Source organism: Empidonax traillii, unplaced genomic scaffold (assembly GCF_003031625.1).
Source record: "Empidonax traillii isolate 1590-97213 ecotype Southwest subspecies unplaced genomic scaffold, ASM303162v1 scaffold1298:size161147, whole genome shotgun sequence".
Lineage (NCBI taxonomy): Eukaryota > Metazoa > Chordata > Aves > Passeriformes > Tyrannidae > Empidonax > Empidonax traillii.
Genome location: NW_020956491.1, coordinates 94,850 through 106,596, shown reverse-complemented (window position 1 = coordinate 106,596; position 11,747 = coordinate 94,850). Strand labels below are relative to the sequence as shown.

General features: G+C 66.3%; 2 protein-coding genes across 2 annotated transcripts; both read right to left on the bottom strand.

Annotated features, from left to right (window-relative positions):
• Positions 1-2,239: 2,239 nt before the first annotated feature.
• Positions 2,240-9,087, bottom strand: RUSC1 (RUN and SH3 domain containing 1). The gene is made up of 10 exons (XM_027906477.1): positions 9,011-9,087; positions 6,646-8,238; positions 6,150-6,272; positions 5,668-5,744; positions 5,388-5,562; positions 5,154-5,259; positions 5,005-5,051; positions 3,732-4,731; positions 3,327-3,455; positions 2,240-2,653 (listed from the first exon to the last, which is right to left on the bottom strand). The coding sequence occupies exons 2-10, from the start codon at positions 8,171-8,173 to the stop codon at positions 2,485-2,487; spliced, it is 3,354 nt and encodes a 1,117-aa protein (XP_027762278.1). The 5' UTR covers positions 8,174-8,238; positions 9,011-9,087; the 3' UTR covers positions 2,240-2,484.
• A 139-nt stretch (positions 9,088-9,226) lies between these two features.
• On the bottom strand, positions 9,227-11,639 carry FDPS (farnesyl diphosphate synthase). The gene is made up of 8 exons (XM_027906467.1): positions 11,486-11,639; positions 11,312-11,392; positions 11,093-11,215; positions 10,454-10,542; positions 10,219-10,291; positions 10,016-10,093; positions 9,802-9,936; positions 9,227-9,618 (listed from the first exon to the last, which is right to left on the bottom strand). Exons 1-8 carry the CDS (start codon positions 11,582-11,584, stop codon positions 9,418-9,420), a joined length of 879 nt encoding a protein of 292 aa, XP_027762268.1. The 5' UTR covers positions 11,585-11,639; the 3' UTR covers positions 9,227-9,417.
• Between the last annotated feature and the right edge of the window lie 108 nt (positions 11,640-11,747).

The window sequence follows — 11,747 nt, the reverse complement described above, 5'->3', positions numbered from 1 at the left end:
TGTTGAAAGACTAAACGAAAAAAATGTTTTTTAGACAATCAAATGTTCTAGGTAAGTGCAAAGACTTGTTTTTTCTTACTGGTGTAGAAATTAATGACTTTTTTTATTTTTTTCCGGTTATTTTATAATACTGAGCAGACCCGTTGTGTCCCCAGGATCGCCGCCGGAGCCAGGAAGCACTACGTTACTGCAAATAGAGCTGAACCTTAGTCTGCATGGGTGTAGGCTGTGTGATTGCTGAAAATAAATGCTGCTAATATATTTCCTTTTTACAAAGCATATCTAAATAGATCATTGTTTTGATGTTAATCTTTGTAAATTATGTATTACCAATTTTAACATTGGATGTAATTGCATAAAAAGCCTGCATCTCAATCCTGAGAGTCTAGTATTAAATGGAAAAAAAAAAAAAAAAAAAAAAAAAAGTCTTTTTTTCCTACTGGCTGGCTCGGGGGGTTTTTTCTTTGCCCGTGGGCTCTGCGGGGTGGAGCTGGGAAGGGGCTGGAGCAGCAGCTGAGGGTGCTGGGGGGGCTCATCCTGGAGAAAAGGAGGCTCAGGGGGCACCTTCTGGCTCTGGAATTCCCTGACAGGAGGGGGGAGCCGGGTGAGGGTCAGGATCTTCTCCCAGGTAATGACACAGGGGGAGAGGGAACGGCCTCCAGCTGTGCCAGGGGAGGGGCAGGTTGGATATCAGGAGGAATTTCGTCCTGGAAAGGGTTGTTAAGGATTGGAAGGGGCTCCAGGGAGGTTTGGTGTCCCCACCCCTGGCACTGAGTGCTCTGTGTGGGGGCCAAGGTGGGGATGGGGCACAGGGGGGACTGGATGATTGATCCTGGAGGTGTTTTCCAGCCTTCATGACCCTGTGATTCTTTGATTCCACCATCCCATGGCTCTGGGGGTCTGTCCTTGCCCTGGCTTGACCTCCTGCTGTGCTCCAGCTCCAATTCCCTCTCTCCCAAGGCACCCCCCCAGCTCCCAGACATGCCAGGCGGGTGGTGGGTGGCACTTCGGAGGATTTAATCTGCTGCCGGTGGCTCTGGCTGTGCTGCAGAAGCAGCAGGAGGGACAAACAGCAGCGCAAGTCACCGCGTGGGGTTGGAGACGCACGACCACGACCCTGTGTGAGAGGCAGGTTGGGGACAGGACACCATTAAATCCACAAATTCTGTTCCCAGGATACAAACCCCGGTGCCTGACTCTCTCTGGCCATGAAAACGTTGGGTTTGACCCCTAAACTCACCTTCCTTTCAAACCCGAGGCTGCAGCCAAGCCTTGCCAGGGCTATTTAAAAAAAACCAAACAAACAAACTCGAAATACCACCTGGCTTCTTCCCCTCCCGGTGTGACCCCATTTCAAAGCGCAGGAGCAGCTGTGGGTTTCAATCAAACCTCCTCAAGGCGAGGCAAGTAACATTTCCAATTAGGATAAGATGGCCCTCGTCCGAGAGGGAAAAATTCCAGAGGGGGAAGCGAGGACGAGAACAGGATAAAAGGAGAGCGGCTTTGTCCTGCCAGCAGGTCCCGATCCGGGTGCTGACACCTTCAAAAAAATGTTAAAAATCGAAGGCAACCAGGCCCTCCTGCCATCCTGTGGCAGTGGGAGGATTAATGGAAGTTGAATAAGCAGCTGAACCAACCGACCTGGACCATTCCCAGTGCCGTGCCAGCTCCCAGTGCGTGGGGCTGCTCCCCAGCAGCCAAACTGGTGATGTTTCTCCAGGGCTATTCCCGGCGGCAGCCGCCTCATCCCACGCTGTGGAGGAGCCTGGGGCAGCTTCTGCCGGGGTGTGAAGCCTCCCCACGCTGCCGGCCCGGTGTGCCAGCCTGGCTGCCGAGCACCAGCACAGCCCTGGGCACATCCCAGCTGCTCCCACGGGAGCGCTTCCAGTGGGATGAGCCCTCCCAGCCCCACCGATCCGTTCGCACGGGCGGACACGTGAGTCACAACCTTTTATTTCCAGCCTTTTCCCAGTGGAACAAGCTCATTCCCGTGGTCACGACTATGTACAGAGTGCTTGGGGGGGCCACCGGCCGCGGGGGGACAGAGCGGGACACGTGGAGGTGGCAGCGGTGGGCGAGACAGGATGGCACGGAGGGCGACACACGGGGCTGTGAGCGCCGGGCAGGGACAGGGCTCGTCCCCCCGGCCTGGCACGGGCGTGGGCAGCAGCTGAGGAACCGGGAGCAGCTCCCATGGAGGATCCACGGGGCGGTGCCGGGCGGGGGGACACGCGTGGCGCTGGCGGGCAGGGATGCCATGCGGAGGAGCAGCAGTGACAGGCGCAGGGCTGGGTCCCCTGCGAGCCGCCAGCCCCGGAGGTGGTGAAGTCCCCAGGAGGTGGTGAAGTCCTCAGGAGGTGGTGAAGTCCCCGGGAGGTGGTAAAGCCCTGGAAGTGGTGAAGCCACGGCAGGAGGACATCCCCTTCCCGCAGCCGGCACCCGCTCCGCCGGGCTCAGCTGCTTCCCCAGGTCTCCTCCGCCCCCTCACAAAATCAGGGACGTGTAACCAACAGGAACGAGGCCGGTGCTGTTTCCATGGCAGCAGCGGATCCAGTCTTCATCCACGGTGGAGAGCAGCTGCAGGATGTCCCCTTTCTGGAAGCTCAGGTGCCCGTCGGCGGTGCCCGTGTGGTCGCACAGCGCCCGCACTGCCCTGCACCACAATCACCATCGGGCACTCGCCTCCCCACCGACCCCCAGGACCCCCAGGGGCTCCCACAGCACTCGGGGGGATGTTGATGCTCATGTTTGGAGCCTGGGACCCCTTCCTTAGGCAGAGGTGCCACCTGAGGAGGGATCTGAGTGAGGGGATGTCCTGCCAAGCAGACCCCGGGATGGGGAGCAGAGTGGGAGCAGCTCCAGGGCAGAGGGTGTGGGGACATCAGGGCCAGGGCCAGCGAGGGCTGGGGAGGAAGGGAAGCAGCCCAACACGGTTTGGGGTGGTCACACACCCGCCCTGCTCTCTGGGACACAGCACTGCAGACGTTCTGACCTGCCACGGCCCCAGCCAGAGCTGCCCCAAATCCACAGAGCCCACGGGAAAACGCTAAAAAATTCCCTGCGGAAGTATCTGGGAAAAAACAACCGATCCCAGGTGGGCAGAGCCACGAGCTCCCCCGAAGCTCAGTGGGAGACGGGGATCCTCGAGCTGGGCAGGCACAGAGTGGGCAACATGGAGCGGTGCCTTTCACCTAAAGAGATGTGTGGGACCCCCAGGCCCTGTGTGGGACCCTCAGGCCCTGTCTGAAAGCACTCCCAGCATCCCCCCACCCAGAAAAACCCACCACCAGCTTCCCAGCCCCAGATACAACCACGTCCTTCCTCACCTCTGGGCCTGGGCAGGGGGGGCCGTGCCCCTCTCGGGCTGTTCCTGAGCGCGGGGCCTGTCGGGCGCCAGCCCCTTCACCACCCCGGCCAGGACACGGGGGTTGGGGGACAGCCAGTGGGACGGTCTCCTGCCACAAAGCAAAGGCAGCCACGAGTTCACCCGGGAGCTTTTCCATCCTGCACCGCCCTGCTCAGGCTGTTCTGCTGATCTGGGAGCAGGGAAGGGCCTCATAAAGCCCCTCTGGAAGCAGCACTTGGGACACTCCCTAATCCCAGGAGCACCAACCCGGGACAAGGGGCGGTACAAGCCCCCCCGAGAGGCCCGTGGGGAGCTCTCCATGGGACAGAAACCTCTCCTCAGCACACACCACCTCCCCCCTCTGCCTGCCCAAGCCGGGTCTTACCTGGACCTGGCCGAGACGGTGTCAGGACTGGGGGGGAAGCTCCTGGATGAGGGGCTGGTGGCTCCGAAGAGCCGGCCCAGCCAGCTGCCCTTGTCAGGACCAGCACCACCCAACCCCGGGCCAGAAGGTGCTGCCTGGGTCCCGTTGGCGGGAGGCGCCGGGGAGAGATCCAGGAGCTTCTCTCCAGCAGTGGGATCGTCCTGCTTGGGGGGCAGGTCGAGGTCTTCGGGGGAAGAGGTCCCCGAGGTGGCAGCGCTGCTGCTGGGCTTGGGGCCGGAGCGTTGGGGGCCAGCTTTGGTCTGTAGGAGCTGCAGTTCGGTGCCTCCAGCCTCGCCCAGGGACGCCGGGGCTTGCGCAGCCTGGCCGGGGCCGGGGTCCCCCGCAGCCCCCCGCAGCTTCGTCCACCACACCGAGGGGAACTTCTCCTTGCCGGCAGCGCTGTAAATCCTGGAGGACTGGCTCAGCTGGCCCCACCAGCCGCCGAGGCCGCTCTCGGTGCCCCCAGGGCCCTCCTGGGGCCCGTGGCTCTGGGGGGGTCCCTCAGCTCCCCGCAGAGCGCGGCTGAGCTGGTCCCCCCAGCGCAGCACGTGCTGCAGGGTTTGGTGCAGGGCAGCCCCCACGGGGGGAGCAGGGATCAGCCCACCCACGGCAGCAGCCTGGGGCCGGGCCCTCGTGCTGCCCCCTGCACCCCCTGCCCTCCCCAGGGCGTCGGGGGGGGTCTCATCCTCCAGGCTGTCCCCAGCAGCACCACCCTGGCCCCCCGGAGATGCCACTCCCCGAGCTGGAACGGGGGGACGGGGCGGGGACAGCGGCGACTCCAAGCGCCGGGACAGGGGCCGGACGTCCACGGAGAGGTGGTGGTGCTCGAAGAGCAGGTCCAGGTGGAAGGTCAGCACCGAGAGGGGCTGGATGAGCAGCAGCAGTTCGTCGGCGAGGTGGGGGAGGGGGCCTTGGCTCAGGGCAAAGAAGGCCGTGGGCGAGTAGAGCACAGAGATCACGCCTGGGAGACAAGGACGGGGCTGGGCAGGGGCAGAACGACCTGTCCTTGTCACCACCACCCCCTCCCAGAGCCAGCTGGGCTGTCCCAGTCGGTCAGACCACCTTCAGTGCTGAAGATGCTCCACGGAAAATGGTGCCCTGATCCTCTGTGGATCATCCAACCCAGCTATGATCCCTGACCCACTACGGAAACCCCAACCCCGGTGTGGGATTATCAGCCTGGCAGGTATGGCAGGGCTTGGATGGAGCTCCTGGGCACTGTGTCCTTCCTTACCTGGGCTCTTCTGCAGGTGAGAGATCCACAGCTCCAGCTGTTTAATGCTACGTAAGACACAGGGAATCCAAATTAGAGCCCTTGGTAACTGTTCCAACCTGCCACGGCAGCAGGGTCGGTGCAGGGGTGGGCAGAGGGTCAACACTCACTTCAAAAGGCCGAGGATGAAGGCGTGGAACTTCTGCCTGGAGCTGCTGAGCGGGGCCAGCCCGGCCACGTGCCAGCACAGGGAGTGCAGGGAGCGGGTGTTGGGGCCTGTGGGGTGCAGAGCAGGGACAGTCACTGCTCGGGGCACACACAGCCCCCCCAGCCCGGGCTGGCACAGGACTCCAGGCTGGCACAGGACTCCAGGCACCCCCAGGCGCCACAGACCTCGCCCCCACCTGTCTTCACAGAGGCTTCCACCACGCTCCAGGGGGAGTTTTTCCTCTGGCCTGTGATAACATCCTTCTGGAAGGGCTTCAGCCCGTCCTCCACCAGGGCGTAGAGCGCGGGGCACAGGGTGTGCAGCAGCAGGTACCCCACGTCGGGGCTGAGCCGGCTGTCTCCCAGCTGGGCCTGAGGTGGGGAGGCATAGGGAGAGGGGAGGGATGGGGGGGAAATCCCTCCCCTGGGGGCTCCCAAAGCCCCTCCAGCCCAGCCCACCCCAGCCCAGCCCCTCACCTTCTGCACCAGGTTCCGTGCGGTGCTGAAGTGGGCGATCACCTTGTCCACGGCGGAGCTGACGGCGACCAGCAGCGCTGCGGGCAGAGGGAGGGAGGAAGGGAGGAATGGACGGAGGGGTCAGCGCGGCGGGACCCACCGGGCGCAGGACGGGGACGAGGGACCCGCCATCCCCACGGGGGACACAGTCGCGAGTGGCCCCACCCGCGTCCTCCGGCCCCACTGGGGGCGGGCTGGGCCGGGCCCGATGCAGGAAGCGCTGCCTGTCCCTGCGCTGTCCCTGCCTGCCCTTCCTCTGCTTGTCCCTGCCTGTCCCCACCCCGAGGGGCCCGAGCCCCTCGCACCCGCCGAAGCCCCGGGGGTCGCGTCCTCCTCCCCTCCTTCCCCGCCGCCCCCGTTCTGTCCATCCCCCCCGGCCCCGCCGAAGCTCCGGGCAGGACCCGCCCCGGGCCGGGCGGCCCCGCAGCCCCGTCCCCCGGTACCTTTCGTGTGCTCCCCGTGGGGCCCCTCGGCGCTCCCCCCGCCGGGCCGGGCGGCTCCAGCGGCGGCTCCAGCGGCGGCTCCAGCGGCGGCTCCAGCTCCAGGGTTGGGCGGCTCGGGCCTGGCTGGAGACAGCGGAGCGGCGGGGTCAGGCGGGGCCGCTGCGGGAGCGCTGCCCGGGGCCGGGGGAGGAGCGGGGCCGGCGGCGGAACCCGGGTGGCTCCGGCTCATGGAACCCCGGGGCCGGCGGCGAGCTAAGGGTGGCGGGGCCGGGCAGGGCCGGGCGGCGGGGCCAGGCCCGCGGCGGAGGAAGGGCGCTGGGAGCCCGCGGGGCGGAGCGGGGCCGCTCCGGGGCAGCCCCGGCACCTCCCGGGCCACGCGTCCCGCAGAGCTCGCCGGGGTTGCGGGGAGCGAAGAGACGGCCCGGGATCGCCCCATCGCCCCCCCGGCAGACCCTTCCCCTTCCTTCCGACCCAGCCCGGAGAGACTCAAACTCACCCCCCGTGCAGGTCTCGTCTTCTCTCTGGGCCGCCCCCGGCACGGCGGGGCCCCCGCCGGGACCCCCGAGCCTCCGGACCAGGGCAGCACCCGGTCCCTTCTCCCTCGGGGGCAGCCCCCCTTCCTCCACATCCCCCGGCTGCCCCTCCGCGATGGGCTGCAGGCTGGGTCGGGGTCTCCTCCTCAGCTGGTGGCCGTCGGCGGGGGCCAGCACTGGTCCCCCCGGGGGCGCGGGGGGTCCCCAGCCCGGGGCCGTTCCCGGGGGCGCAGGAGGGTGCTGGGTTGGCTCTGCCCTCTGACCCTTGGGCTGCCTGGCGGCACTGCGGGACCGCAGCTCCTTGAAGGTCGTCACCTCTCTCTGCCGGGGGCCGGGAGGCCTGGCTGGCCCGTCCCGCGGGGGTTGAGGCTGGGGCCGGGCCGGCTCCTGGCCCGCGGTGCCGGAGAGGAGCTCGCTGGTCGGGGGCAGCTCCGTGTCTGGAGAGAACACAATCAGCCAGTCGCTGCGATCAACCCTGGCCTGGGCCGGCGCGGGCCCGGCCGCGTTCCTCTTCCTCCTCTGAGCCAGCTCGTGGAAGGAGGTGATGGTCTTCGGGGCCGTGTCCCTGCAGAGCTCCCCCGGGCCGGGCTCGGGCTCCGCCGGCCGCGGCTGCTCCGCTCTCTGCGCGCTGAGAACCTGCATCCTCCGCCGGGGCCGGGGGGGCACGGGAGGGGGGACACCGCCGGCCCGGGGTCGGGGCTCGGGGGCACCGCTCGGCATCCCGGGATCCCGGCGCTCCGGCACGGGCGGTGCTGGAGGCGCAGCATCGGGCTCGGGGAGGGGGTTGCAGTTGGGGTCGAGGTCAGCACGGGGGCTGGTGGTCTCCTGTGCCGCTGTGCCGGGAGAGAGCTCGTCGCACTGGGAGTCGAGCGAGCTGGCGCTGCAGAGGCTGTCCGGGCTCTTCCTGGGTGCCCGGAGCACCGGGGAGTTGTGGTTGGCGTCTCTTCCCTCACACGTCCTGCCCTGGTCAGCCAGAGACTCGCCATCCTGGACGTTTTCTATGGGAATGATGTTGGAGTGGTTTTCGGGGGATTGGCACTCCTCTATGGAGAACCCCTTGCAGTAAACGGAGACCGGGGAGTCATCCAAGCTGAAATCGGAGCAGCTACTGACAGAGGAGGAGGATGAGGAGGAGGAGGAAGCCAAATCACAAGGGGGATCACAAGGGGAAGCCGCCTCCTCCTCTTCCTCCTCCCCCCCGCTGTGCAGGCAGGGGAAATCCCCTTGCAGCGCCTGGTTCTGGAGCCCGAGCGTCACCGGCTCCGGGCCGTGGGACTCACAACACCGGCATTTCACGGAGGGATTGTTGGAATTGGCGTCCACGGGCTCGTGGTTCTCCGGGCAGTGGCTGCAGCCGGTCTGGTCTCCCCCACCCGTGGAACCGTCTGTCTCCTGGAGCTCGGGGTGCCGGGAGAGGTGCAGCCCCAGTGAGATGTGCTGCAGGTGGATGTGGTTGAGGTTGCACAGGAGGCCTTTCTTGGGAGCCAGCATGGTGCCGCCTTGCTGGGGGTGCAGGGGAGAGCCCCACAGTTTCTGTCTTCAGATCATCCAGCTCCCTGGAAGCACCAAAACACCCTCCAGCTCAGGGGAAAACGCAGTGGCACAAACCTGGAGAGGCACGGCAGGGGCGAGAGGGACAACAGTGACCTTGTGGCAGGGCCCGGCTTGGGGGTCTGGGGGTCAGAGATGGGGATGTGCCCCCCGAGACTGGGCTTGCCCCGTGGCTTCCCACGGGGCTCAGGGCTCTGCAGCTGGGCAGGAGCTGCAGCCGGTCACTGGTCCCTGGAGCGAGGCCCGGGCGTGATCCCGGGCAGCTCTGGCCGCTCCAGGGCTGGATTCCCTCCAGAGGGTCGGGAGCGTCTCGGAGATGCCGTCAAGGAGAAAACGCCCTTGGAGCCTCGGCGTGGCGGGGGGAAGGAGGGTCCCGGTCGGGGGCGGTGGCACCGCGGGCATTCGGGGGCTGGGGCGACCTCAGCTCCGGTAACCGCTGCAGAACCGCCGCCGCACCGCTGGGCACGGCCCTCCCGGGAGACATCCCGGCCCCTCCGGCACCTGCCGGAGGCCGCGGGCAGGGAACGGGCAGCGGAGACCGCGGGCAGGCGGCTCCGGGCATCCGCCGGCCTCGAGCATCCAGGGCCCCGGGCATCCGCCCGCTCCGAGCATCCACCGACCCCGAGCATCCAGGGAGCGCCCTGGGCATCCACCGACCCCGAGCATCCCTGGGCCCCGGGGATAAGGAGCGGCGCTCCGGGGCGCGGCCGCCCCATCCCCCTCCGTCCCCATCCCCCGCTCCATCCCGGCTCCATCCCCGGCCCCGTCCCCGCTCACCTCGGCGCTGCGGCGGCGAATGCGGCTGCGGGAGGGAGGGAGGAGCCGCGGCCCCGCCACCGCCCGCCGGGAACCGCCCGGTCCCCGCCCCGCCGGCGGGGGCGGCGCTCCGGGCATCCCTCCCCTCCCTCCATCACGCCGGGGGGATGGGGGGGGTGACATCCCCATCCCCGCCCTCCAGCCCCGTCCTCAGCCAACACCAGGCAGCGACGCTCCCACAATAAATTATGTTTATTGACACACACGGGCTGGGGGGGGGATGATCGACGAACAGCACCCCTCCCCGGCCATCCCATCGCACCCTCTACAACCGCCCCCGGCCCCACCCAGGGCACGGAGCAGCTCCTGGCGGGGGGTGACGTCCCCCACCCCACTAATCAAAGGGCCGGCCAGGCCCCTCCCCGCCATCATTTCTGCCGCTTGTAGATCTTCTGGGCGAGGCCCAGGAAGATGTCCCGGGGCAGGCGCCGGGCGTGCTGCCCGATCAGCTCCTGCAGCCGCCGGTAGCTGCTCTCCTCGTACTCCCGGAAAGCCGCCTCCATGCCCAGGGCGTTGTAGAGCTCCTTCACCTTCGCCACCTTCTCGGGCTCTTTGCAGCCGTAATTCTCCTGAGGGGAAAACCCGGAGCGAGTCAGACCCAGCCCCGGCTCACGGCGCTGCCGCATCGGGACTCGGAAAACAGGAGCTCTGCTCTCCCTGCTGCCCTCCCCTCCTGGCTGACAGCCCAGGCGCCTCAGGTGTGAACTACGGCACCACACTCCCCTCTCCCGGGCCCGTGATCCCGGATTTACCTCCAGGATCCGCCGCTGCTCCGGCGTGACCCGGCGCAGACACTGCACCACCAGCCAGCTGCACTTGTTGTCCTGGATGTCGGTGCCGACCTTCCCCGTCAGGGCAGGGTCCCCGTAGCAGTCCAGGTAATCATCCTGTGCCGCCATGGAAACAATCTCAGCGCCGCAACCGGCACCTGGCAGAGCGCCCCAGGGGCACGGAGCCGCCTCCCACCTGGATCTGGAAGTATTCCCCCATCTCCAGCAGGATGGCTTTGGCGTTGTCGTGCTCCTCCTTGCTGTCGATACCAACCTGAGGAAGGGGGGGGTGGAATAAAGGGAATAAAGCCTTCCAGCACCTGCCTTCCAGCTCCTGCCCTCCTGGGCAGCCTCACAGCGGGGCGAGGCCCCTCCTGAGCCCGCTCCCACCCCGCTCACCATGTACATGGCGGCGGCCACGGGCAGGTAGAAGGAGTAAAACGCCGTCTTGTACTTCACAATGGCCTTGTACCTGCGAGCAGAGCCACCAGGCTCAGCCCCAGGGCCCGAGCTCTGCAGCTCAGGACCAGCAGGGACCGGCAGCTCCCCCCCAAAAACTGAGGCCCTGCATCGGGCTGAGGCCACAACACGGCTGGGAAGGAGCCACAGCTCTGTCCCCCCCTGCCCCCGTTACCGCTGCTCGCTGAAGCGGCTCAGATCCACCCGGGACACAGGAGCAGTGATGAGGTCCAGCATCTGCCCCAGCTCCGTCTGGTAGCCCGTCTGCAGAGGAGAGAAAGGATTTGTGGCCTCGTTGCAGCCTCCCAGCATTTAAAGGGGCTGATAAAAGAGAGGGAGAGCGACTTCTTACACGGGCAGAAGTGACAGGATGTGGAGGGGGGGGTGGTTTTAAATTCAAGGAGGAGAGATTTAGATGAGGAATCATGAAGAAATCCTTCCCTGGGAGGGTGGGGAGGCCCTGGCACAGGTTGCCCAGAGAAGCTGAGGCTGCCCCATCTCTGGAAGTGTCCAAGGACAGGTTGGAGCAACCTGGGCTAGTGGATGGTGTCCCTGGCCACGGCAGGGGGTGTGGAATGAGATGAGCTTTAAGGTCCCTCCCAACCCAAAGCAACGAGTGATTCCATGATTTATTCCCCCCACAGCAAACCCCCAACAGCACAGTGAGACCCCAAGCTCTATGGGGTCAGAAGGAAGGCCACATGTCCAGCAGGACACCCAGGAACTTCAGGAACACTCCAAGGCCCACAAACCTCCGGAAAGGGCCCAGATCCCAGGGAAATGCTGCAAGGAGGGAGTTGGGAACCAGGCTCACCTGCAGGAAGAGCTCCAGCAGGTGCAGGTAGTAGGGCTGGCCCCCGCAGTACCTCTTGAGCAGCCGGTACACCGAGGACTCCAGGAGGAAGGCGTCATTGATGGCATCCAGCCCGATCCCCTCCTGCACCAGGAGGGTAGGGAGAGGTGTCACAAAACCCCTCCTGACCCCCACAGGCCCCCCCCACCGAGAGATCAAGGGGCTCCTGAGCGCTCTCACCTTCTTGTACCAGCAGGTGTGCCCACGGCGGGTCAGGGACTCGTCCATGATGTCGTCGGCCACCAGGAAAAAGGCTTGGAACTGCGGGAGGCCGGGTTAGGGGCGGGCCAGGGGGGTGGCCCAGGGGATGCCCTCCTGGGGCCGGGATGGGGAGGTTGGGGTCGCGCCTCTCACCAGCTCGATGCACCAGCCCACGGCCAGGGCGCGGCGGAGGCTCTCGGGGTCCTGCTGCCCGGGCCCCGCCAGCTGCCGGAACGCGGCGACCACCGTCATCCCGCGGTTGCACTTCCCGCCGGGCACGTTGTACTCCAGCACCTGCGGGAGCGCCGGGACGCGGGCAGCGCCTGCCCGCATCCCCCCCAGACCCTCCCGCCGTGCCCCCTCTCCCCTAACCCTTGTCCATCACCCCCGACCCTCTCCCATCTCCTCCCGACCC